The 27,261-nt window shown below is 48.1% G+C and overlaps 1 protein-coding gene across 3 annotated transcripts in view; it reads right to left on the bottom strand.

The window, feature by feature from the left end:
* Nucleotides 1-25,901, bottom strand: part of LOC144934766 (6-phosphofructo-2-kinase/fructose-2,6-bisphosphatase-like) — a 38,837-nt gene extending 12,936 nt beyond the window's left edge. For all 3 annotated transcript variants that reach the window (XR_013637196.1, XM_078860891.1, XM_078860890.1), the window contains exons 1-5: nucleotides 25,362-25,901; nucleotides 5,466-5,591; nucleotides 3,929-4,025; nucleotides 2,294-2,360; nucleotides 1,294-1,368 (exon numbers count right to left, since the gene is read on the bottom strand). Coding sequence is in view for 2 of the 3 variants with exons in the window: in XM_078860891.1 (XP_078717017.1) it covers nucleotides 1,294-1,368; nucleotides 2,294-2,360; nucleotides 3,929-4,025; nucleotides 5,466-5,591; nucleotides 25,362-25,458 (462 nt within the window). In the remaining variant the exon portion in view is untranslated. The remainder of the gene's footprint in view (nucleotides 1-1,293; nucleotides 1,369-2,293; nucleotides 2,361-3,928; nucleotides 4,026-5,465; nucleotides 5,592-25,361) is intronic.
* Nucleotides 25,902-27,261: the final 1,360 nt, after the last annotated feature.

Below are 27,261 nucleotides of genomic sequence, written 5' to 3'. Positions count from 1 at the left end.
CGATTTACATAATCCTGGGATTTCCAGCTTCGGGTGGCCGAGTTGTTTAAATGGCGAATTCTTGTTATTGTATCCAATCTTAATGAATTACGCCCTTCCCTGCCCTATGTCCCCCCCCAAGGGCGGTAATCCTGCCAATCAACCAAAAAAGAACCACCACCCAATGCGTTTGTCTAGCGGTAAGACAAGCCGGGCAGGATTTTTGGCTGATTTAATCTCTTAAAAGTGGTGGCTGTAAAGAGGTTTATTTCTACCGTCATTACAAAATAATCATCACCGTAATAGATAAGCATTCGGTGCATTAAATGCATTGACACGTGTGATAAGTTCAAGCGCTTGATTTTGGCGTAAAAACCAATACAATGCTATTGTAATACCATTTTATTATGGAGACCATTGATGAGTTCTGTAGCGGAACATTTTGGGACGCGAGGCTAAAAAACCGTCACTGCATCTCCATGTAAATACATCACGTATTTCAGTCCATCGACCCACTGGCCATCCGAACTTAAGTTAACCAGCCGCATGCATTTAATCACGCAAAACCCTGCCAATGTGCCCTGTACGAGGTGTAATTGCAGCCAAGTAAAGTACAAAAGCAAATGTAACACGATTGGTTTTGTTCAGTCATTGGTGACAAGGCTGAGAACATCGACGTCCTGCACTTAATCAGTGCTCCTCACTCTGAGCCAACCTGCCTCGCCTCAGCAACGCATTTGTGAATCCAACAACAGGTATGTTATTACCTCCCTCGCATGCATGAGATTATTCTGCATCGGGGCTCCGCACACATGCCAGTGATCAAATTCATTGGTCAAACAGTCCAAATTTGGACCATCCGGAACATGGACCTTGAGACTCAGAAAGGCTTTTTACGGTAAAACTAACAACCCACACCGTCATTTGGACATGGCCATCCACCCATTCCTCCCTTCAGCCCAGCCAGAACACCTTTTTTAAATATAGTATGATAGTAGGATAGAAGCCTGCATGTCCTTTAGATGTGACCATCCATTCATCCGACCCTCCCAGTATGATAAAGGGTGTTGTTATCGTTATTTCTAGATTTGAAGCTTTCGTGACTGCAAGGATTTATACTCTTAGTTCTTTCGGTAAAGTCACGTAGGAAAAAAATGAAATTAAAATTATTATTATTTTATTTTTTATAAATTATAATTTCATTTTTTACCTACGTGACTTTACCGAAAGAACTAGTTATCGTTATTGTTAGCTTCCGCACTGGTGCGAGAATCTTGCAAGCACTGCCGAAGGGGCTCCACGGTCTGGCCGTACCTTGTAGCAGTTCTCGTTGCAAAAGTTGGTGATGAGCTCTCTGCGCTCACGTGTCGTATTTGTGGCGTCGAACACCTGCGGGGCCAGAACACAAAGGGTGCACACGCGAGAGGCTCGCATTGCTTGTCCACTTTCATTCCCCTCGTGTCATTTCAGATACTTCATACCCGCACATTTGTCGTCTGTGACCAAAGCAGGCCTTGGAAGCAAAGCAAGGTTTGGGCCCTAGCTGGAATAACGCTGCGATGAAGCACCTCGTGTCTATACATGCTATGGGATTGTGGGCAGCAGAGGGATGTGAATTTTTGCAATGTACTTCCACGATCAGACTTCTATGCATCCTGCCCGCTTCACGGAACCAGCACGGACCGACCAAGATGGTGAAGTATGGTTAAATAACCCCCACGACCTGCACTGCGTGGGGAGGGGCCCCTAATCCAGCAGTAGATTGTATATATTTGTTACAGATATGATACAACAATTGTACAAAGCAACTTTAAGGAGGCCAAGGATGTCAGAAGTATTGCATGGAGCAGAGTAGGGTTTTGATGAAGTTTTGATGAACAACACGAACCTATTTTGGTGAGCAGGGAGGTCAACTTTAATGTTTTTATCGGCGAATGAGGCACCAATAATGGATTATGAAGTATACATCAAGGAGATGCATTTTAACAAAGTAAATTTAAAAAAATCGTCTCTCTTTGAACACATCGAAGATAATATGACATTATTGGAACTACAGATTACACAACTTGGAAGTTCAGAATAGAACATGGCAAGAGGGTATTGTAGATGCGATTATGGGTGGGCACCCGTTATCAGGAGGTCGACACAGGCAGTGAAGCGGAACCCAGTAATATTCTGGGCCTACTGTTCCACAATACAAGGAATTAACTACGTATGAAAAATTAGACAAACAGACTACACCGAGAATGTCAAAGGGTTAATGTGCTCTGGCGAATGATCCTTTGGGTTTGGCCACGAGATTGCGTGCACTCACCGCAACTTGCCCGCCTTCGTCCTTCAGATACTTGTGGAGGTCTTCCAAGGCAACTAGGGCACAATGTCTGTGCGAAGAAACACAATACTTCACTGAGAGAGGCCTCGCCAATTTGATCCAACGTTCTTGCCTGATAAGACTGCTGGACAGGTGCTGTTAGCGAGATCCCATTAAGGCAGGCAAACCGGTTGACAAGCATGGGGGATATAGTGGCACTGTTTTCTCGGCCACCTTTGTCTCACCAGTGCTGATTTTAAAACGCACAGTGCACTGTGGGCACAATGCGATTTCTATTTTCTTCATTGCTGTGCATTATTTTGTTTTGCTTTTCTCACTTTGGTGACCCAGATGGCTCTTGCGCATATTACTAACCTGGGTCTCTCGAGATCTCACCTGGTCAAAACAAAGTCAACTTTATTTCATAGGCATGTTAAATATTTGACGATTAAGCAGTCCTTAAATTAGACGAATTGCCTCAATTCAACCTGACTATTTTACACGCTTTCATTTAACTCACTCCGTCTGTTGTTGTTGTTGTATCCTCAAATCTTGTAACTCAATTTTAACCCACTTCCCAATGTGGTATCGACTGCAAACTTGGTATACTTATGTCATACTGATGACAATACTATATTCTATCATAACAAAACATTTTTTTTTTATAACATTCTTTTTTATATGTTATGTTTCAGCTTTGGTCTAATTGTCTACGGTTAACTCACGTTGGCTGTAATTGCCCATGCTCCCTTACGTTATGGAAAGCTTCGGGGCCACTTCCTGGAGCCGTGGAGTTCTTCCATTACTCCAGTACATTCATGTTTACGATGTGAGGATCGATTGCTGGTGGATGGCTGCTATGTACATTTCATAAAAGCCTGTTTTAAGTAAAGCTCATGTATTATTGAAGAAGAATCAATTGGGGTGAATTTAGCACCTCTAGTGGCTGTAGGGGTCACATGAACCCATTACCTACACCAAATATAACCCAAAAAATTGCCAAATTATTACATACACACAATGCGATGCATACGTCATGAGCATAACAATCAATGTTAACAAACTGGCCTTTAGGGTCACATATCAATAACAACTGTCACTCACGAACATGGCTAATGTTACAGACGTGGCAGGCAATCAAACTCAGGTGCAAGGCGCAGTGCGATAACCACAGACCACGTCACTGCTCCACCCTAGTTCATATTATCCAATCAAAAGCCACGTCTGTTAAACGTAGCAAAATCAGTTAATATAGACACATTAACAACTGATATATTCTAGTGGTTCGCAATTTATTTTTTATGTAATACTACGTAGATTGCCTGTTGGATTTTGACAAGATGTATGTTGAACTCCTTTAGCACCGTACATATGCCAACCGTGCTCATCGGATGAAGCCACCAATGATGTAGTGACCCAAAATGAAACCACGATACGCGACATTTTATAATAAATACACATGCCGTGTTAACCAGAAAACCCAATTCTCAAGAGCACTTCTGTTAATTTAAAGCACCGATATCATGTGCTTTTCGTAATAATCTCTGCCTGCGCCACAGAGCAAATTTTTTCCCGTAAGATTAAGGCCAAAAGGTCACTTCTCCACCGTGACTCATAGCGAACAGTCTAGTCACTTACTTTCTGATCTTCATGGCTTCCTCATTGTCTGGCCGGAAGAACTGGTACGATTTGTAGAGCTGCGTGGCTTCCCTGCGGTACTGCCCAACATTGAACGCTAAAAAACAAAGTCACGCGCATACACACGCACGTACTTAATGCTGCGAGTGCATTAACCAAAAACATGCACCCCGTGGGCTTCACAGTGGACGTCAGAGATCCCGTGATGTCAATGTGTGCCTGCGTTGTAGTGCAAATTAGAAAATGTACCCGCAAATTACTCGATTGAAAAAGATTTGTGATAGTCAGCAAGGCTTTCTTGGGTAAACAAGCATCCTAATATGCACCGAATGGTGCATATGGCACACGTTTGAACCTACCAAAGGTTTATTGGGCAAGTCAGTTGTTTTTATTTTACAAATATCCAGTTTGCATTGTATGCAAAACAACAAATCAACATTAAAAGTTAATGTGATTTAACTTATTGCACTTGGCAGTGTGAATTGTCCAAGTCCAAAACAAATGCACGTGTGTTTTACTCATCATTAGAAAACATAACGGCAAGACATTGAGAATGGATTAGTATGTGCACATATACCTACATCAATTCCACATTTAATTTCAGTGTGATTCACCTTTAACCTAGAACCTCACTCTACATATTCCAATGTGTACATGTACATTCCTTTTGTCAATCTACTGCTGGATGAGGGTCTCCCCATGCCGTACGTTTTGTGTAGAGGTTATTTGACCAGACTTCACCACGTAGGTCAGTGCAGGTTGGAGGTGGGAAATAGAGATGTTGGAGCATAGCACAGCACACCTATGGAGTTTGCTGCACTGCTCTCTGTTGACAAAGTAGCCCAGCAGCAGCTTACAACTGCTGCTGTATGCACGGTGGTCAGAGGTCGCAACCGGGTACCCGATACCCGTACCCTACCCGATACCCAGATACGGGTATCCGTTTGCGACCCTGGTGCGGCCGGGTCCGGGTACGGGTAGGCCGTGAGTCACTGGTAACTGTTTGTCACTCATTTCCCAACGTCTTGTCTCTTCTCACAATTCAAGTTCCTAGAATCAACCCACCCACGCCTGCAACATGGCTTCATCCCAGAGGTCGCAATCAGGTACCCGATACCCGTACCCGTTTGCGACCCTGGTGCGGCCGGGTACGGGTAAGGAATCAAAACCCGTTTGCGACCTCTGACGGTGGTCGCCCATCCAAGCACTATCCAGGCTCAAATACCTGCTTAGCTTCGCAATATTCCACTAGAATATGAAAATTACAAAAAATGTCATAAGCTAAACCTTTAAATTAATACAATTCATGCATTCATTTTAAATAATTACACAACAAAACTTAGAATCAATTACCGCTCCCAAATAATACAATTTGTCATTTAGAAAAGTATTTTTTGTATGTTGCCGAGTGTGCCTTTTTATTTAATTACACTGCATACTATGTTTTAGCCACAAAAGCCCCTGTGTAGCACAGCCCAATGTCAATGTTCCCACGGCCTGTGCGAAAGATCTCAAGCCAAGAGGGCCTCAATCATACCTTTGGTGGGAATGCCAACCCAGTTGAGGTAGCGCGACAGCTTCTTGGACATGTAGGTCTTGCCACGGGCAGGCAGCCCAACCATGACTATCACGGTCGGGGAGTTTGTGAGGCGTGGAACGCACGCTGCCAAGCAAAGAGAGACAAAAAACACAACGATTCAAATTCAGATTTTCAATGGACACAAAGGCATAGAGAGACCATTTTACTTTTACAGCCTCGAATACAGGGCGATAATATTGATGATGATGACGACGATGGTGCTGGTGATGCTGACAGTGATGCTGATGATGGTAGTGGTGATCATGATGGTATTGATGATGGTGGTGCTGATAATGATGATGGTGGTGCCAAGCAAAGAGAGACAGCAAAAACACAATGATTCAAACGCAGCTTTTCAACTGACACAGAATGGCACAGAGACCATTTTACTTTTACAGTCCCGAATACGGGGCGACGTCTATTCCAAACAGCTCTTGCTTTTGTCCCGGAAACTGTCAAATAAAATGGTTAACAAATTAATTTAACCCTAAGAATGCAGGCTGGGCTCAAAAAGACCCAGGCACAATATCTCTGGTTTACATGTTACAGTGCTCTCACACGACCTCACACGAAACATTTAATACCACGATACATCAGAATCTTTATTTAGGCTGGAGGAATCCGATGAGCTATGAAGCTCTTTTTTCACAAATGTCCAGTATAGGCAGGTCAGCAAGTTACAACAGCAACACATGCAAAGAAAAGGAACCAATAAGTAATTTTTCACAAGCAAGTAAAGTATACCGTATGTCACCGATTATACGGGACTTTCACACGACACGACTGGAACGGTGTACAGTATTTAAGGGCTGCTGCACCTTAAGGTTAACGGATAAAGGCTGTGTTCAATGTGTTGTGTATCAAGTTGCTGCTTACATAAAGTTAATTGTTAATAAAAAATATAAGTTTGGTTTTTGGCAACAGACCATTGAACGTTGACAGCATAAAGCTATGTGTAGATGTTTTTACCGTCATTGTTCAATGCGTGTTGTTCAGCAAGTCACAAAAACTCTGCGCCACCAAAATACTTAAACGGCTAATATGTAAAGGGTTGCCAATTATGAAGACAATGATGATTACCAAGGATAAAGGAGATCTCAGTGTGTAGGGAAAACATACGGGTGCCGGGGAGTTCACTTAAGTTTAGTGCGAGGCTGCCGATCGCTCATGCTTGTAAACAGCCTGCAGAAAGCGCCTTGCTCCCTTCGGAGAAACCCACAGAATGTCCTGGCCTCATGATAAATGAAGACCGGACTGGACAGGTTTGGAACGCACCAGGGCAGTCTCTGGTTTCTTTATTTCAACCCCTGTTGACGCCACAGTACCCTCTCCACGAGAGCCCCCCTTCCACACGAGCCCATGGACAAGAATATTCACCACTGTTACGTTCGATTACATCACAGGTTCCGTTGGGAAGATGCAGACCTTTGGGCTTCACAATTTTTCACAGCAGCAGATCCTTCGCCTTTATCCATTTATGAAGACGATAATACTAATACATATGTAGTAACGCTCACGACTCGTTCACACCGGAGTTGGAGGCACACTTGTTTATTTAACACCAACGTTGTGACATACACATTTGAGGGGGTATCGGCCCCCTCACCCGTCTATCTGAGGACACACCTCTCTAGCTAACCCTAGCCTGCCTCTGAGTCCTCCACTAATGGGCTAGGGGAGGCTATCTTGGCCCGACACTGGTCAGTCGGGCCCGGTACCCAGAGTCCAGACCAGCACTGGCTCTGGCTCTGGTACCACGCCACTGGCTCGAGCCTGCGCGGTCCTGATAAGGACGGCGTACCAGGGGGAGTCCAGGGCTCTATCTCAGACGTCTTCCGCCTCCTCTTCTTTAGCTAAACATCACTCCCGAGCCCTTTGATACAATCCCCTTTTATACCCAACCCCTCCCTGAGGGGTGGGGCCCCGGGGGATCATAACGACCGAATCGACCCCCCAGGGTGTCTGGCGCGGACGTCGCAGAGGGCACCTGCTTGTGCACACATGTAGCCCCGCCTACTGTGTTTGTTTACCATAGGCTGCCATGCATAACGGGCTCTCTGTAACAGCCCTACATCACTCCCCCCCACATAGCATGCAGCCGTCCCGGCTGCCAACATACAAAATTTGACAATAAAGGTGCCTTCACCCCCTGACGTGTGCCCCACTATTTTTGAACCATAACAGGAACCAGAACAAGACACAACAACAAGATGAGAAAGAACCCGTCGCACCCCCCCGAATAAATACGAATTCCGTAAAAAAAACAGCTTATATACAACCAGCAGGGAACCCACCCCGCACACACAGCAAACGGTGAACCCAACATATGTACATCCGAGGAGCGGGAAACACACCATCCACACAACAGCCAATAAACACAACAGCTATGTACACATTTTCCGGCCTCACAACAGTTTGCGCATTTTAGCGCGCGTCCTTGCAGCGGGCCCCTCACACGGGGTAACCCCGCGTGGCGGACCATCAGGTGGCGACTGTCCGTCTTGAGGTGAGCATTCCTCTGACTCCGCGTGACCCTCGGTATCCGCAGGAGGGGTGATCGGGCGTGAGCCCGTCACTCCTGATGCTCCTGAAGGTGGCACAGCCGGCAAGGCATCAGGTGAGAGCGACAGAGACGGACCCAGCAAGTCGGCCGACCCCCCACATGTTTGGCCACGCGCGTGTGAAGTGGGGTCGTGTACCGCAGCGAAGGGTTTTAATCTGGAGGGGTGCACGAACCATCGCCGCTTCCCCCACTTGATGCGCACGCACTGCGGACGTAACACCTCCACCACTTCCACAGGGCCCCGCCACGGCCGCACAAGTTTAGAGGAGGTTGCCAGTGGCACCTGGGGGCAGTGCAACCATGCCTTGTCCCCCGGCTTCCACTGCAGCATGTGCGCTCGACTCAATCTGAGGCGCTCATTTGCCTTCTGACGGAGGTCAGAGTTTTGCATTGCAGCATCCCGTGCCTCGATCAATTTGTCCAGATTAAATTTAACGTGGTCAGCCAGATTAGTTTTTCCCTGCGGCACGGGGATCCGCAACTGGGCACGAACAGGCGGGTCTGGTTCTCGGCCGTACATGAGGTAAAAGGGAGAAAACCCCGTAGCCGCATGGGGTGCCATCCGGTACGCCGCCAAGACCCCCTGAATTTGTAGGTCCCAATCCGTTTGCGAGTCCGAAACTTGTTGTGATAACATGGACGAGATGGTGCGATGCAAACGTTCGACCATCCCGTCAGTTTGTGGGTGATATGGGGAGGTCCGAATTTTCTTTGTGCCCAGGAGATCGCAGACTTGTCTGAGTAGTTTACCGGAAAAATTTCTGCCCTGGTCGGTCAGCAGCCTCTCCGGAGCACCTTTGTCCAGGACATAACCCTGAACAAAGGCCTCCACGATGGCTGCTGCCGACTGGTTGGCCAAAGGCCAGGCCATAGGCCAGCGTGTAAAATACTCGACACCCGTCAACAAATATCTATTCCCTCTGGGGGTGGCGGGGAATGGTCCCAAAATGTCCAGAGCGACCAGCTCGTTTATCCTGGACACTTTGATCGATTGCAAGGGCGGGTTAGACTCCCGTGCCGGCGGTTTGCGTTGTGCACATTGAGGGCACGATCCCAACAAATCCCCCACATCCCTCGTCATGCCAGGCCAGTAAAAATCAAGTTGCAGCAAGGCGAGAGTCTTTTGGGTCCCCAGGTGTAGGAGGCGCTCATGAGCGGCCCATACCACCCTACCCCGCAACCCAGTAGGGACAACCAGCCGATGTCGACGTGACTTCCCGTCCCAATGCATTAGCAGACCTTGGCACATTTCCCATGCGTCGGAACCACCTCTTTTTCCCCCCGCCGCACCGCCAACGCGACGTCGCCACCCGAGGAGGGAGACATCCTCCATCTGGAGGCGCCCCCATTCAATGACGGGCAACCCCAACAGGGAATCTTTGCCCTGTTGTTCGATCGAATTAGGAACCATTGCATCGTCGTCGTTGGCGGCCGCCAAGACAGGTACCGATGTGTCCCCTGGAGGCCTGCAACGTCCAGACCCCAGGAGGCATGCACACTCGGAGGTGGTTGGCAAGCGTGACAGAGCGTCCGCGTTGGTGTGGCGAACGCCCTTACGGTATGTGGTTTGGAAATCGTAATCCTGGAGGACCTCCAACCATCGGGACAATTGTCCCGATGGCTGTTGAACCCTCAGGGCGTACTGCAGTGCCGCATGATCTGTGCGGACGGTGAAATGCCGACCGTACAGATATGGGCGATACTGTTGGACGAAATGGACAATTGCCAACAGTTCCCTACGGGTGACACAATACCGTTGCTCCGCTGGAGACAACACCCGACTGCCGTACGCAACCACATGTTCCACGCCGTCAACCACCTGGGAGAGCACGCCCCCAATACCCGTGTTGCTCGCATCGGTGTCGAGCAAGAACGGTTTTGAAAAATCAGGGTAAATCAGGGGAGGAGCGTTTACCAAAGCATCCCGAAGGGAGCAAAAAGCAGCCTCCTCCTCCTGACCCCAGCAAAACCGAACCCCTTTAGATGTTAAAGCATGTAGGGGTTTGGCGATAGTCGCAAAATTAGCGACGAAGCGTCTATAATACGACGCAAACCCAATAAAACTCCTAACCTCTCCCACTGAGGTGGGAGTCGGCCAGGAGCTTACACACTGCGTTTTGGCGGGATCGGTAGAAATACCTGAGCGCCCCACGATGTGCCCCAAATAACGCACCGACTCGCGTAACAAATGGCATTTTTGGGGCTTAAATTTCAAATTAGCAGCCCGCATCTTTAGGAAAACCGCCCGCAACCTCTGGAGATGTTCCTCAAAAGTTTTGCCAAAGACAATGACGTCATCCAAATAAATCAGGCACGACTCCCATTGCAATCCAGCCAAAACCAATTCCATCAACCGCTGGAAAGTTGCCGGCGCTGAGTGTAAGCCCATCGGCAACCGGTTGAATTGAAACAGGCCGTGCGGAGTACGGAAAGCAGTTTTAGGCTTTGAATCATCGTCCAGAGGAAGCTGCCAGAATCCCGAAAGTAAGTCCAATGTGGAGAAGAATCGCGCTCCCGCCAAGGCGTCAAGCGATTCGTCCATCCGTGGGAGCGGGTATGCGTCGGCAACCGTAATTTTATTAAGGCGCCGAAAGTCAACGCAAAACCGCAACGAACCGTCCTGCTTCTTAACCAGGACGATCGGCGCTCCCCAAGGGCTGTTGGAGGGAGAAATTATGTCGGCGGCTAGCATGTCATCAACAGCCGATTTGACATGGTCCTTTTCGGCGGGACTCAACCGAAAAGGATTTAGGCGTATTGGCGCGCTGTCACCCGTATCAATATGGTGACGCAGCAGATGAGTGCAGCCCAAATCGTATTTATCCCGACTGAAAACGTCGGAAAATTCCCTCAGTAGTGTCTTAAGACGTTGGCGCTCTAAATTTGACAGGTCCGTCGATCCCGCGCAAAGCGCCTCGAGCCACCCTTCATCGCTGTCTGAATGTGGTCGCGGTGCAGGGGCAGCGCCGACATGACTCGCGACGGGTTCCTCACAGGGCACCGGCGTTGCGTGAGCAAGCACGGTCCCCTGTGGGACCACCACCGTCTGCGAGCCCACATTGAGGACCGCGATGAAGGGTTCTCCATCCCCTCTCACTATGGTCTGGGCCGGGAGTAAATTAGGTCCACTGACCCCGGCCCTAGACGGTCCCAGCAAAACCCCTTGAGCCCCAATGCCCTTAGCGAAGGGCCGCCGAAGTCTCAAAGGAATTAACATTTGCGCCCCCGGAGGAACGCGCACCGTTCTATCTACGAACGCCGGCACCGTCGCGAACGCCGTCCGGCTCGTAGCGGGGGATGGCAAAAACGCCATGCGTCGGCCCGATGGGAGCTCAATGCATCCCTGGTCGATTAATATCCTAATCGGCATTTTGGCCAGGAAATCCGTCCCCAGCAGGCACGGAACCGCCAGCGAGGAGGAAACAAAAATCGGCCCAGATAATTTAATATCCCCGACACAAATTTGGGCTCGAATTTGTCCGATGATGCCAAGTGAACCCCCGTTAGCAGCAAAGAATGGCACGTTAACAGGCATCAAAGGACGGCTTTGGGCAGGGAGAATGTTATAAATCAACTCCGAAATAATGGTCGCCGATGCTCCTGTATCGACCAGGATGCGCACCTCGACCCCATCGATGTGACCCACAACGGCCGACGACCCTGACGACGCGGCTACAACCCGATGGGCCAACACGGACCACTGGCTGGGTTCAATCTGAGTACCCAGAGCGGTGCGTGTTGGTGCCATGGTACGCGATATTGGCCCCCCCTTCGCTGCGGTGTTTAAGTGTGCGACGGGCGTGTGCGTGGGCCAAACGTGAGGGGTGCCGCGACTCGCCGGATTATGATGGTGGAGCTTGTGACGAGGGCCGGCGTCCCGTTGAGGTGTCGTCCTGCGCTGCCCAGGAGAGCGGCACCCCGAGGCGACGTGGCCCCGGATGCCGCAGTTGTAACAGCGTGGAAGCGCTGGTGACGACGATGGATGTTGTAGACGGCTTGAACCGGCCCGGTCCTCCCGTACTCCCGCTCCATGCTGCCGTTGATGGTCGATGGCGCAAACCTCTTCCGCCGGGAGGGTGGCTGCAGCGACGGCACGCCCGCTCGCCGCCTTGCTGGCCTTCCGTCGTTGAGAGGACAGGTTTGCGTGGAGAAGACGGGCCGCTTGGAGGGAGCACATCTCTGCATCGTCCTGTGCGACAATGACGATGTCTAAGTCGTCCGCCAGCAAAAGTATCTTCTCTGTCACCATGGCGTCGACACCCTCGTCATCCATTCGTGGAAAGGCCTCCTTCGCCAGTGCCAGGAGGCTTGTGCGGTACGCCAGGGGCGACTCCTTCGTCCCCCGCTGGCGATCGTAAAAGAGTTGGCGACAGTCCGATGGTGGACCATATACCGCCGACAGCACCTGCATCGCCTTCCGCAGCGTGGAGCGCCTCTCCTTCGAAGCCGATGTTAGAGTGGCGAGGGCGTCGCTGTCGAGAAGTGCTGGCAGCGCGCGGAGAGCCTCGGCGTCTGTCCACTGTGCCATCTCCTGGTGAGCGAGGAAGCGCCGCTGGAAGCCGCCCCAGTCGCCATCCTCGCCCACAAATTCCTTGAGTGGAGGTAACCGCTGATGTAAGGCAGCGGCTGCAGAGGAAGAACGCACTCCCTCGTCCGCCTCACTCAACTCAGCGTCGGCACGAACCAGCGATGGCATCGCCGGTCGCACCCGTGGTGACGTTCCGCCCGTTGGTGGTGACGCGGCAGGTACTGTACTCCCGCCGTTGGACGCGATGCTTAGAGCGGCCACGCCCTTAACAGCAGCTGCAGCGATGGCGGGAGTTTTAAAATGTTGCTCCGTGGAAATGGCGGGAAGGCGCTGTGATCGTCGGCTGCCGTTGCCCCGTGGCGGTCCCGCAGCCCCCAGCTGCGTGATGGTGTCGAGCATGGCGGCTGCGGCGTACAGCAGCTCGGTCAGCTTCGCGTGCGCCTCCCTCAGCCCCTCCATCGACGGCTCCCCTTCCTCCAGCTGCTGTGGCGTGGATGCGCCCAGCCCCGGCTGGTCGATGGCATCTTCAGCCGTCTCGGGCCCTCCGACTGCAGTGGTGTCTTCTGCCTCTGGTACCCCGACTCGAGTCGTCCGGCGTGTATCCATGTTCGTACTTTGTTTCACTTCTGACGCCAGATGTAGTAACGCTCACGACTCGTTCACACCGGAGTTGGAGGCACACTTGTTTATTTAACACCAACGTTGTGACATACACATTTGAGGGGGTATCGGCCCCCTCACCCGTCTATCTGAGGACACACCTCTCTAGCTAACCCTAGCCTGCCTCTGAGTCCTCCACTAATGGGCTAGGGGAGGCTATCTTGGCCCGACACTGGTCAGTCGGGCCCGGTACCCAGAGTCCAGACCAGCACTGGCTCTGGCTCTGGTACCACGCCACTGGCTCGAGCCTGCGCGGTCCTGATAAGGACGGCGTACCAGGGGGAGTCCAGGGCTCTATCTCAGACGTCTTCCGCCTCCTCTTCTTTAGCTAAACATCACTCCCGAGCCCTTTGATACAATCCCCTTTTATACCCAACCCCTCCCTGAGGGGTGGGGCCCCGGGGGATCATAACGACCGAATCGACCCCCCAGGGTGTCTGGCGCGGACGTCGCAGAGGGCACCTGCTTGTGCACACATGTAGCCCCGCCTACTGTGTTTGTTTACCATAGGCTGCCATGCATAACGGGCTCTCTGTAACAGCCCTACACATATCTACAGTCGTTTGGGAGGCCTCCCTATACAATGTTTCATTTAAAAAAATTGTCAGTTTTAATTGTATATTTTTAGTGATTTGTTTACCTTTTCTATAATTTGCACTCCTATCATATTTTTGTTCAGCGTTTGTTGTTGTAACATTCTGACCCGCTCCTCCTGGACATCTGTGAAAAACAGCTTCAAAGCTCACCGATTCCTGCAGTATATAAATACATATTATGATTGTGGTGTCTTTTTTGGACCACACCTCACCATGCTGGCCTGTGCGGGTTGGCAAAATTGAGGGGCGTCCTTGAAATAAAAACCTTATAACCCACAAAATCTCACTGTCCATAAAGTAGGCTTTTGTTGAGAGTCGGCATACTCGGTTGACAAAACCAGTTCACTTTTTACGTTCACCGCGTGGCCACCAGTGGGGAGATGATGATCTACAATATTACATTATTGTGTTCCGATGAAGTCAGCACTGGTTATCTTAAAAAAGGTACCTTCCGTATATTTGATTTATCAGTCTTTTTTTAGGACATGAATAAATGATAACAGGGCATAAATACATGTGCAGGACATTAACAGACAATGATATTCAGCCCGGTGGAGGATGAAGAGGGGACTGCACACTACAAAATACACACTAGCGCTGTGAGCAGCAACAATTTATAACCGCACTGGGGCTACCACCATACCCCTCAAGGACTTTAATTTTCCCTCTTTCAATCATTGGACAAATTGTGCAAACCAGGATCATGCAAAATACAATTTCCCAAGTAGCTGAGTCTCATCTCAACCATTATCAATAGCGTGGGGAAACCAGTGGCTAATGTTAACACACACTTGTTAAGTTGGTCTTTGTGTCATAATCAGTGTAGAGGACATACACACAAGTAGCCTGCACTGTCACACAGATGACTTAAGCAAGAAACGCTTGTCTAGATTACATAAAACAACTGTGATGATTAGCAAGGTCAGACTTTTGAAGACAATATCTTCAACTACGCTTGAATGAAAGTCAAGATGTCTTATCATCGTGTCTCTAATCTTGCTCGACTTACTCGGTCGGTCGGCTACAAAAAAAAACTCGTTCCAACAGGTCTATCGGACATTCCATTCAGTTGCGATCTCGGCCAAATTTCTTTTGGGCGCATAGCGAGACGCTGTGACGTCATTGAGACATTGGGCTAACGTCGGATAACTAATTAGCTTCATGCCGTTTTAATCACGCGTAATAATAAGCAGTGTTTGCCTAATCTACTCAAACCTGGTGTACACAGTTCTGTATACTCTGGCACACAAATACAATTGGAAATAAGTAATATTTAAAAACTTTTTTATAAACACGCTTTAATTAAATGTACCCTACTAGTGATGGAAGAACTCCACGACTCCAAGAAGTGGCCCCGAAGCTTGCCATAACGTAAGGGACCGTGGCCAATTACAGCCAACGTGAGTTGAGCGTGGACAATCAGACCCAAGCCGAAACATAACATATAAAAAATATCGTTTACAAATATTTTTCTTTTATTTTTTTTATGATAGAATATAGTGTTGTCATCAGTATGACATAAGTATACCAAGTTTGCAGTCGATACCACATTGGGAAGTGGGTTAAAATTGAGTTACAAGATTTGAGGATACGACAACAGACAGCGAGTTGAATAAAAGCGTGTAAAAATAAAATGGAACGCAAACAACATGCATGCATTATCATTTATGGCACCAGATTGAACTTCACGCTCATTATGCCATTCCAATTACTGAAGAGCTGGCACATTCACGCTCAAGTTGCATAACATCTACACTCATGCCAGCCACGTAACCATCAGGTACACAGGTGGTGCAATTGCACCAGGCCTCACGGGTTCAGCGGGGTCGAGACACCAGACTACGAAGAGCAGGGGAGGGGAGGTAGGGGGGGAATTGGATACAGCCCACCCCAACCCTCTTTTTATTCCTTGTACCAACGTCCATGCCAACCAGACGATGCCACTGATCTCCTGTACTGGCACTCATCACCGACCAATAGGACAACGAATGACTACTCACTGCTCAGCAGTTGGAAAAATAAAGACGACAATGCAACACTGTGCCTGCTTAACCACCAGTCTATCCAAAAAACGAGTGCGCAAAGGAATCAATGTGGTCGCTTAGTTTTCTTTAAAAAAATGAACTTTCCAAAGCGATTTAACCCATTTTATTAAATAAAGCGCGTCACCAAATCGCGCAGAATGCATCCGATTTTAGCATATCTCGTAAACTAATCAGCGTTGAGCCTGGCTAGTGCCTAACACCTATTAAGCATTGCGGTGATGTGTCCACTGTTGTGGGTAGCACAGGGCAGTGTAGCAATACAAATTGTTGTACTGTACCTCTATGCTCCCACGTGTCTGTCCCCGGCGTCCACCCAACCTCACTGACCAGCATAGTGAACTACGGTCAAAATAACCCACAACCCCCACGGCATGGGGAGGTCCTCATTCAGCAGCGGAATGACAAAAGGCTTTACTGGCACATTCATTAAGAATTTCTGACATTCAACCACAGCAGGACAATTCATTAATCCTGGCAGAGTGTCTGGCCTCAGCTATAAAGAAATGCTGCTGTTTGAATAATAAAAACACATTCACATGTTCACTGAGATGTGAAATCCGTCCAATACACTGCAGTTAATGAACAGTATAACACATTCATATTATCTGGAAATCAGATGCAGTGAGCAATGTATAAAGGAAAGAGACGTCTGCTTATCTATTTTGTTACTTAAAACAAATTACTTGGCGATACTGTTTGGCAGTGATGCACAAGCACAGATGACAATAACAAACGAATTCGTCAATCACACTGCATTAAACAGAACGAATAGGCAACGTTTTGAGCAGTGGTCCTTCTTCACAGCGCAGGTATCTATCTCTCTCTGCTGTGCCTTAATAAGGGCCACTCGGCCATTGCCTACAACGCTTGTCATTGACACCGTACTCATTTTATCAGCTCTGGCGAGAAGATGGAGTTGACCCCCGGACAGAATTTGAACTTGCGACCTTGGGAATGCCAGCCACAGGCTGTAACCGGTAATGCCACCCAGCAAGACGGATGTTCCCTTCATTACCTAAGGGGACACTGCAACCCGATCACAGGCACATAGCAGGCTGCTTTACCGAAGGGCTGTTCTATAAACGCCCACTGGCCATGCGACGAACCCTCCAGTGAGTAAAAACAGGAAACCCGAGAGGGGCTTGTGGAATCTGGATCTGTCCGACCGTCTTCTGCTGGGGCCAGACGCAGCTGAACGGCAAAGTCAAGTGCGAGCGACGCAACGTCTAACGGAACAGAAAGCGGTCTCTAGAGAGCAGTGCATATTGTCCTCCACAGTTGAGCATCTCACAACTCTGTTCCTCGTGACCCACCGGACGAGCGAACTGTGTTGCCGAGAGAACCAATTCACCCCCTTTCCGAATACAAATAACGTTGTCCGATGACCCTAATGGTTACTCAACATCCATAACAGGTGCTTTTGGGTTAGATCGCGTAAATATAAATGTCATTACACCAGCCACCACCAGACACAGCCAATTAGTAAAGTTTATCACGTAAACAAAAAATGCCAATTCGTTACTAGTGGAGTGGGTTCAAACGGACTCTTGGAGGCAACACATTTATTAGTACCAACACACACGAACACGAAGGGGTAACTGCCCCTTCACCAGATAACAACCCATGGTGGTGGTCCACCAGGCTAACTACACTAATTACACTCGGAGTAGCTACAATGGACGGGACCCCAGCTTGGGTCCAGGTCCACGTGTTGAGGATTCTTCTTGGACATTGGACGTGGAACATCGATTCTTCAGGCCGACAGCAGCAGCCGGTGCCGCCGAGGGCTCCGGCTTATCACCCGTGTGGCGGGGCTCGCTCCGCCCCTAACCACGCCCACCTTCTCCAAAACCTCGAGAAGGATCTCCACCTGGACACGTGATCACCCCAGCCCCCCTTTGGGGGGTCCCCGGGTAGATACCTCCGGTCACGTGTCCTCCGGATTCAACCATAGTTCCATGGCCCCCTTGTAACCCCGTACCGTGCTCGGCACTCTCGCCCTCTATCCTGTAAGGGCTGGCACTGCACGCAGAGCGTGGTGCCATCCGTCAATGTCAGTCAGTGCTCACCGAGCCCCGCTAGGGCCGGTGCTGCATCCACCTTCAGTGGTGTCTGCGATGTCGATACATCACGCGCCGTGCCTCTCCCAGGCCGGCTTCACACAGTGACATCCAACGATGTCACTACACTAGTACAGCACACCGGTGTGTTGGAGAGTAAACGCACAACATTTACAATTCGAGTACGAGGTTTCGCTGGTAATTACAACCAGCCTCATCAGGCGACAGCTAGAGACGCCTACATGTTAAACTGGTTACTGAACATGTCCCGTGCTACAGAGGATTGTTTAAATTCAGACAGAATGTGTGGTGTGTGTGTGTGTCCCATGGTAACAAAGGACACACACGAAGAAGAAGTGGCAGCATAGTGGTTAGCACACTGCACTATGAACCTGATGTACAAAGTTGAATTTGTGACAATGGATAAAATCAGTACCGATTATCTGACCGGCCCGGGCCTCCCCCCCAAGGTCAATTCAACCATAAACTAGGAACATGGCACAGTGTGTAAACAGCACTGGGGAGACAAAGGAGGCCGGACGTGTTCCTGGCCACACCACGCCTTTGTGTGTCGTGTCGGCCTTCGTAGGTGCTCACTAACAGCAATTGCCCCAACAGTTTGTGAAGCTCTGAATTGCCAAGTACTAAGTGCATATAACTTGACCCAGTTACTCCCTAATCGATCACACAAATCAATTGCTGCACACGTCAGTGGAGCATGTGTCAATCGAGTTCAAGTCACTCAATTTGATCATCTTCTGTACCCGCTGGCCAAGCTCAAAACACAATCAATCTGAAGTGCACGTTGTAAGCGGAGACTGGAAACAAACGGAAGGGCTACACAAAGGGCTGAATCAGCTCAGTAGAGTCAACAGGCCCGAGTGTTGGGAGGTTAGGTGGGCTAATAAGAGTCCGATTGACTAATGCTGAGTTACACAAGGCTGTCCAAAATATAAGACACTTGGGAGACTGCTACAGCACATGCTGAACTATCAACATATTGATAATGTAATTTACTCGTAGTAATGTGCAGTATTTACCAAGGAAAGCCTTACCGAGTCAAGACTCATTTTCCAGAGATGACTGCGTAGTGCCGCTGTGGTTGGGCATTGCGACAAAACTCAAGAAAACAGGATCATATTAATTGCAAGAGTGACCTTGGTCACCAAATTGATAAAAGTAAATCAAATATAATCAGCATTGTACAGCAATTTGACCGAACGGTAGCGCACATTGTGAACCACTGCCAGCATTCAGTCTCACCTGGAGCCATCACGTGGATTTCAAACTGGGGATAGAGATCTTTGAGTTACTATTCACCAAGCAATACCCAAGAAGAAGTACAGTATTACATCTTCTTGGTTCTTTTGATAAAGTCACGTAGAAGGGAAATAATAAAATAATAAAAATAAAACATAATAAAATACAATTCTCACGACGTTTCGGCCACAACACAAAGCAGCCGTCCTCAGGTGAAGAACAGGTCTGTCGGAAAGACAGCGTCTGAATCGAATTACAGTATTACAATGATGCAAAGAGAAACTGAACCTGCGCTGAACAGCATGGTGACCGACACGGCATGGGAAGGCCCTCATCCAGCAGTGGATTAACAAAGTGCTGTGCACTGAATGGGCACTCTGCAGACGTCCGCACCTTTCCAGTCACTCATCAAGACCCTGTGACGTTGCACGAGCACTGGGGCATAGGTGACAGGGTACAGATAATGCAGCGATCTCGGTCAATTTGGGACATTCCCCGAATCTTACCTGTCGCAATCTAAATCGGCATTTGATAACATCTTGTGCCAATTATTTCAAAGATGCGTTAATATTGTGGTGCCCAAGCCTGGTACTCTGAGCTCTTAAAAATCTACATATGCCAAAGGTTACAGTTCACCGATATCTTAGTTTTTTTTACATGTTTTATTATCTCAGTTGAACACAGACCCAAAGGCCCAAATGCCAAGTGGCCAGCAACAAAAAAGCACATCTGAAGGTGTAAAAGTTAATGTTTTTTAATTAAGAAACGTTGTATATAAGAACTTGGAAAAACTATATGATGGGAAGGAAACTATAATGTTGAGCAGTGTGAGGGAATAAGCAGAAAGAGAAGTGTTGTAACCAGGAGTGTGATAGATGTACACAATGTGTGGGGTGAAACATTCAGCCTGGTAGTATGTATGCAGAACTTATCGTGCACCATTCGTAGCCAACCATGCCAAACGGAGCTGCGTAGACCAAATCCTCAACAGGGGGAAGAGGAATCAATAAATTAAGTTGATGTGAACTGTAACCATCTTCTTCAAAAGCCCGTTTCCTTTCCTCCCTTAAAACACAAATCTTCTCCCTAGCCCATGCTCCCACTACTCCTTGCCCCTGCCACCCGGCTACGACCAGGCCTACCACAACACCTCCTTATTCTCTATCACAATAACTACACCACCAGATTTGACTAACCTCCACCCTTCATTTTAACCACTATCATCTTACATACCATTTTATAATGGTTGTCAATCCCCTTGGAATGAGGCGCCATGTAAATCTGTATTAAGAAGGTAGTAGTCTTGATTTGAAGCTTTCGTGACTGCAGGAATCCATACTCTTAGGTTCTTTCGGTAACGTCACGTAGGTATAATATAAAATAAAAAATAACCAAAGAGCAAAGAAGGTAGTAGCGATAGAAGAGTGATACAGAGACAACGGACCACCGGTGAGCAAGCGAGTGCTGGCTCATCGATCCACTCGACGTTGAACGCTATTTTTAAATCCTTTATATTAAGTTCGCTTGCTTGCTTGCGCGCTTACGACCGTGCAAATATTTCGGTCGTTTTTTAACCCACTTCCCGTGATCCAATCGAGCTGACATTTTGCACACAGACTCGTTGTGCGTGACAATTTATTTTCGTGAAAATTTTTTTCCAAAAATTTCCACTTTTTAGGAAAAAAAAAATTCATATTTAATTTAAAATACCAATGTGATAAAAATGAAACTCTTACTCAAGAAAAACAGAAATGAATAACAAAATAAAACCGATGCCACGCATATAAAGGATTTATAGGCAAGAATTGGTGCCGAATTACCGGCGGGGAAACTTTGTAACAAGAGAGTCCCTCCCAGGTGAAGGGTGGTGAGGAAGGAACGCCGTTACGTGGTACACGGTGTACAATACAAAACATTTTAAACGGTTCACGAGGCATTAAATCAATGCCAAGGAAAGTGACCGAAACACACTGTGACCGGGTTACCAATTAGGCAAGTGATATCTGGCAAACCTGCTCTAATCAGTAACATCGGAATGTTACTAGCCCACCTATTAAAATAGATGTGTGCGCTTTTATGGACACATCACCTTGTGCCTACGATCGAATCTACCTTCAGCCCGACTACGCTCAAACACAGAAGCTAAGGAAGGCTGGGCCCTGGTTCGTGGTTAGTGCTTGGATGGGTGACCACCAATGCATACCCTGCATTGTAGGTGAATTGCTGAGGTTTGTCCATGTGCACAGGTTTGAGTGTTATGTCTTTGCACACACGGGCCTTCTCCATTTGCCCTGGGTTTTCTACCACATGCCAAACACTAGCAATGGAATTTGCCAAACATCCCAATGCTGGACACTCACAATAAATAATAAAATCGTACGACTCGGTGAGGACTTGCTGTGAACATATAATTGGTATTTGTTGACATTATGAACTCATACGTGTTATGATACCACACATTATTCGTGCATCATAATGGCAAAGAGATAATCAATCTGTGAATCCATCCCCGGTTAACATCCCCAGTAAACAAAATCATGATCACACACGAAGAATATATTTGTGGACGGTGCTACCATTCCTATACAGTACATTGGTGCCACACGTATTCTTCTGCATTGTGGCTCAGCTCTATAAATACTGTACTGTAAACCCAATGGACTTGAGACTTCATATGGAGAGACTGCATGATGACATTGAAGAGTAGGGCACAGAAAGCGATCTCCAGAAACCGAGTGTTCAGCGTGGTGTCGAGTCACACAGCCACGATACGCGTTTGTGTTGTTGTCTTTACTCTGAACGTCTCGACGGATGCTCTTGCGTGCTACTTCAGGACACCGTACACCTCGAGACCTCAGCAGCACCAAATAAAGACCTAAAACCAACGCTCCGAGCAGAAACACGCGCCCCTGGTCGTCCCCGAACAAAAGTAGCATGTTAGCATGATGAACCTCATTTATAGCCAGGTGAGAGTACATAGGTGTGTTACATATTTTTTAAACAGTTTCACTGCGGACTAGCACAAATACCATAATAGTAGGGTAATAGATATATTTTACAATGCTCAGCCCTTTGTCAATGCACTGCTAGATGAAGGCCTCCCCCATGCCGTGTCAGTCACGGGGAATGCTTAAGCGTTACTTCACCAAACTAGTCAGTGCAGCTTCAAGGAAGAGCACAAGAAAGATTCCGATATCACTCGCCACTGATGTTGGCCACGACTGGGAATCTCACTCATGGCCAGAGGTCGCAAACGGGTTTTGATTCCTTACCCGTACCCGGCCGCACCAGGGTCGCAAATGGGTACCCGTACCCGGCCGGGTACGGGTTCCCGTTCCCTACCCGTACCCATACCCTACCCGAAATGAGTGACAAACGGTTACTCACCAGTGACTCACGGCCTACCCGTACCCGGCCGCACCAGGGTCGCAAACGGCTACCCGTACCCGGTACCCGGCTACCCGTACCCGGCTGGGTACGGGTAGCCGGGTATCGGGTACCCGGTTGCGACCTCTGGCACAGCGCATCAACCGCTGCACCACGCACTCTGGTGGGGGAGCAATACCAATTTAATCTCAGTGTGATTTCCCAGACAAAACTGGCTTAGGCATCTGCACAATGGTTCTTTCCAGCCTGTGTCATGGGATCTCTTATGTCCACAGACGTCAGCAGATGACCACGAACCCCTATGAAGGATGGTGTGCATGGCTTATGTTTATCTAAAGCATTGCCAGCTGGATTTTATAAACTTGATCATTTGTTTTGGCTGCCATGACGGGAGATCAAACCAGAAACTGTTGCATCGCGTGTTAAGACCAGTGCCGAATGTGTTTGGAACTGCTGGTGCCATTCTGAGCCAATTTAATTTGCTGACTAAGGGCGATGAACGGCACCTGCGCAGAGATCAAATAACGTCACGTCCAAATTAAAATAAAATTTAAGGGCTCCCGTTGGCAGTGATTCGCAAGCACAGACTAAAAATACATTGAGGATGGCAGTCAAGTATTTTAAAACTGTACTGAAACATTTAGGTACGGCAGGGGTGGTGTGAACCCAGCTTTTGAACACTCTGTGCCCAAACTTGTGGAGGTCCTGCAATCATTGCGCTTCTCACATTTATGTAGTTAGCACGGTTGGCTACATACGCCGCAAAATAAGTTCAACACACATGCATAAATGCACAGCTCTTTGGCAATCCACTGCTAGACGAAGACATCCCAATGCTCTGTCATTTATTGGGCGTTTTGTGACAATACTTCATCCAAGCTGCGCTGGTCAGTGCGGTTTGATGGAAGCAGGCACCCAGGAACGGTTCAGGTGTCACTCACCACTGATGCTAGCCATGGCTAGGAATCTAACTTAGGTTGCCAGGTTCGTAACGCAGTGCGCGCTTACATCTGCACGCCGCCGCTTCTTCCCGTAATTTCTGCGTCGTGGTGAGAATGAAAACATTCGCTCAGCCCACTGCAGACACATGAACGGCTTCACCCTGCGTCAAGGCTCATTGAAGGGCACATCAAGAGAGCATTACTGTACATCCCGTTCTATCCAAAGCAGCAGGGCTGTGTTGCCTGTAGTGTCGCTTGCAGACCTGTAAAGCGGTGCTAATGTGCTGGCTAAAGAGAACCATGGTGGAAATTCATCAGCTATATCGCTAATGAGCTGATGGAAGGGACAGATGCTGATTAAAAGTTCTGAAACAAGAGGCAAGGGGCTGGGTGGGTAATTAATGGCATATGTCATAGGTGGGTGCAGAAGGCATGGGCAGTGATAATTTCTCATACCTAGTTTTCAAAAGACTTTCCTCAATGAACTGTTAAAATAAACCTGGTACAAGTGTACTGTGTATATATACATACACGAGATTGCACATGGATACACACTGCGGTATTGCTTACGGTATTAAGTGACGTGGGCTTAATTAGATTTCAGCAGCACTGCGGGGAAGAGGTGGCTTGGCTGGTGGTGGAGCATGGGATGACTTTTATCTGGCAGTGGATTAATGGCTAAAGATGCTGCCATTTGTGACAAGGATGATGATATACAGCCACATTAGGCAAAGTATGCTCAATACTGTGACTAAAAGCCAATTGCCACGATGCCATTTTCCCGAAAGTGTGTTTGGATCAATGTAGACCCTGCAGGGAAAACTGTGAATGATGAAATAATGGGCATTGTTAAAGCAGATGGTAGCCCATTGATGTGGAACATACATGTTAAAATGCAGGTCTTGAAATCGCTCAAGTACAGATGGCCATTATATTTATTTTATAATTCATTGATTGATGGTGGGTAGAGTGTGTAGCGTGTATGAAAGGAATCTTTTTCTAGCCAAATATACCACTTATACCGTGACTAAAGTACCGTACGTTATCCTTTGGCCGATGATGGTCTGGGACGATTAATACCTGGGCGCATGGATAACGATAACATGCTTAATTGTATCACGATGGATACAGTAACAATAATTCAGGAACCGATATACTCTAGGCCTTGTGCATGATCAATCGGTAGGACAAGAAGGACTGGATCACATGACACGTGCATAACAATGATGACGATCATGATTGACAACGTCACTTATTGATTAATCCACAAGAAGCACCGTTGACTGGATCGTGGTGGGCACACGGGAGGGGTGATCAAGAGGACAAGGCTCTACTTTGTGCATTCAGCACATTGTTAATTGGATAATGAATGTACAACACGTGGGGTTAAGACGGATACATAACTTTGGAACGAACACTTGATCCGGATTAGATTATGGATCATTACGAGTACACGAATACGAGGGATACATTACGCATTATGAAGATGTCACACAGTAAATTGGGCTACGATACGCGTCGACAATGCTTATGACACACGACTTATGAACACGACCGCATGGTGTAAATGATCGGAATAAACACACGGACAGATTGAATTATGAATTTATGAACGTACGGGACACCGACTGAAATATCACGCACGTTAACGATGGCCTATTAATGGACACGTGGCGCATGGAAGAAGTGGCTCGTGATGGGCACGTGAACAGATGGTGGATGATACAAAGATCGCCCCACCTTATAGCCTTTTAACAGACTGTGGGGGGGGGGATCGCCTAATGACACGTGCGGTAATGTGTGCACGCACTCACCGCTCTTGCCCCGGCGTATTGGTTCCTTGGCCGGCGCGTCGCTGCCACATGGCACCCAAATCTTCTGTAGCCTCGTCTGCGTCAACTCGCGCGGCATTGTCAAGGTAGGAATAAGAAGCTCTCTTTCTCTCTCTAACCCTTCCACTAAAACAATCTGATATGTCCTTCCTTACAGCCTCGACGACTCGTTGTGAAGAGCGCACCAAAAAAAAAAGAGAGAGAGAGGCCTACGTGGCCATACACCCCCGCGAATAAGAAAAATGCGTGCTCGCGTATTTAAGACGCTGCTGTTGTTGCTGCCGTTGTCTCTCGCTCAGTTACCGCTCGAGTCTGGCTTAACCACTGCTGTCGCCTCTTGTGCCGGTGGACAATTTATAGGGCGAGCGAGCGAGCGAGAAAGCGACCGGATGGGGGAGTGGAAGGGGCATGTCCCAAGGGCCCCCTTTAGGATGTGCGGACGCCCGGCACCCACGTGGAGGAGACGGGGTGGGCTGCTAGGGCTGGTCGAGCGGGCAACCGTCGGTGCACGTGCGGCGCAACTCCTGCTCTTGGCACCGTAACGCACGTGCACGTGGCGCGCACGTGTTCACCGGACCCCCCAACCCCGTCCACACGTTAAACTGCGGTCAAACGCAAACCGGATTAAAGCAAACAAAGGCAAAAATAAAGTTTAAAAAAAATCGAACGTTTATAAACGGCGTTAACTAATTTGTTCGGGCCAATTAGCAATTTTTTAAAAATAATTTTTAAGAGATATATTTAAAGTGGTACGCGCCGTTATCGCAACAACACCCCCCGCCCCCCTCTCGCCTGCTCGATGTGGTACGGTCCGCGTGCCGGGCGTGTGCTCGGGTGACGTCACGCATTGGGAGAAGCGGGAGGCCCCGCCCACCGCGTGACGTCACGGCAACTGCACGGGGGCTGTTCGACGGCCTCCCGGCTCCACGTGGCCACGTGGCCGGCTCGTGCCTTTTTGACTTGGCCCAGTGCACGACGTGTTTGTTGTTTGTGCGGCTTGAGTTGTTTGGCTCGCGTGTTGCTTTACGGCTTTGTTGACGCTTAAAAATCATGACTCATGAGCACAGGTGTGTGTTTGCATTTTGGTCATGTGCATAGCTTGAACTATTGAAACGTGAAAACTCAATAAAGTGCCAGTTGAGACAAGGCTGTTTGTAATAGACATTTGACAAACAAATCGTGTAAAATGTTCGATATTTTTTATGTATAATTTAAACTGGCAGTATAACTGTAGTCTTAAGAGCCCAATGATGTATCAGTGAGATGGTATTTGAATCACATTGGACGAATCCATTACCAGTTCATTGGTAAACAAGATGTAAAAACAATTACGATGCTCAATGGAAATGCATGGCCATTCAAATTTCGCTTGGCTTAGCATCTAAATGCAATCACATTTGAAGGCACTACAAAATCGTGAGCATATTTAGCACAGTCAGAGGTTAAATTTACCAAAAAAACAAACTGCCCTTTAATTGTATACATTGTGTCTTAGTGTGCTGGCAGTGATGCACAAATAACAAAAACATTTGTCAATAACACTGCCTTAAGAATATAGAATATGCGACGTTTCGGGCTATGGTCCTTCACAGCATATTGGTAAACAAGTGTTAGTGGAGCAATCGCTGAACTGCAAGAACGCTCGCGAAGCCCTCTCGTGGCGAGCAGACCTCTCAACATTGGAATTTAGCTCCTGAATATCTTTCATTACGCAAGAACAAAACTGTATATACTTGGTTCTTACGGTAAAGTCACGTAGATAGAAAAAAAATAATACAATGAAAATAATGAAAAGAAAATAAAGCAAAAAACCCACAATAAATTTTAAAAATAGTTACATAAAATTAAAACTACTGAAAGTAACACAACAAAATAGCTAAAT

The sequence above is a fragment of the Lampetra fluviatilis genome, chromosome 11, assembly GCF_964198595.1.
Source record: "Lampetra fluviatilis chromosome 11, kcLamFluv1.1, whole genome shotgun sequence".
Classification (NCBI taxonomy): domain Eukaryota; kingdom Metazoa; phylum Chordata; class Hyperoartia; order Petromyzontiformes; family Petromyzontidae; genus Lampetra; species Lampetra fluviatilis.
Note: the sequence above shows the minus strand (reverse complement) of the source record. Positions and strands in the feature narration are given on the sequence as shown.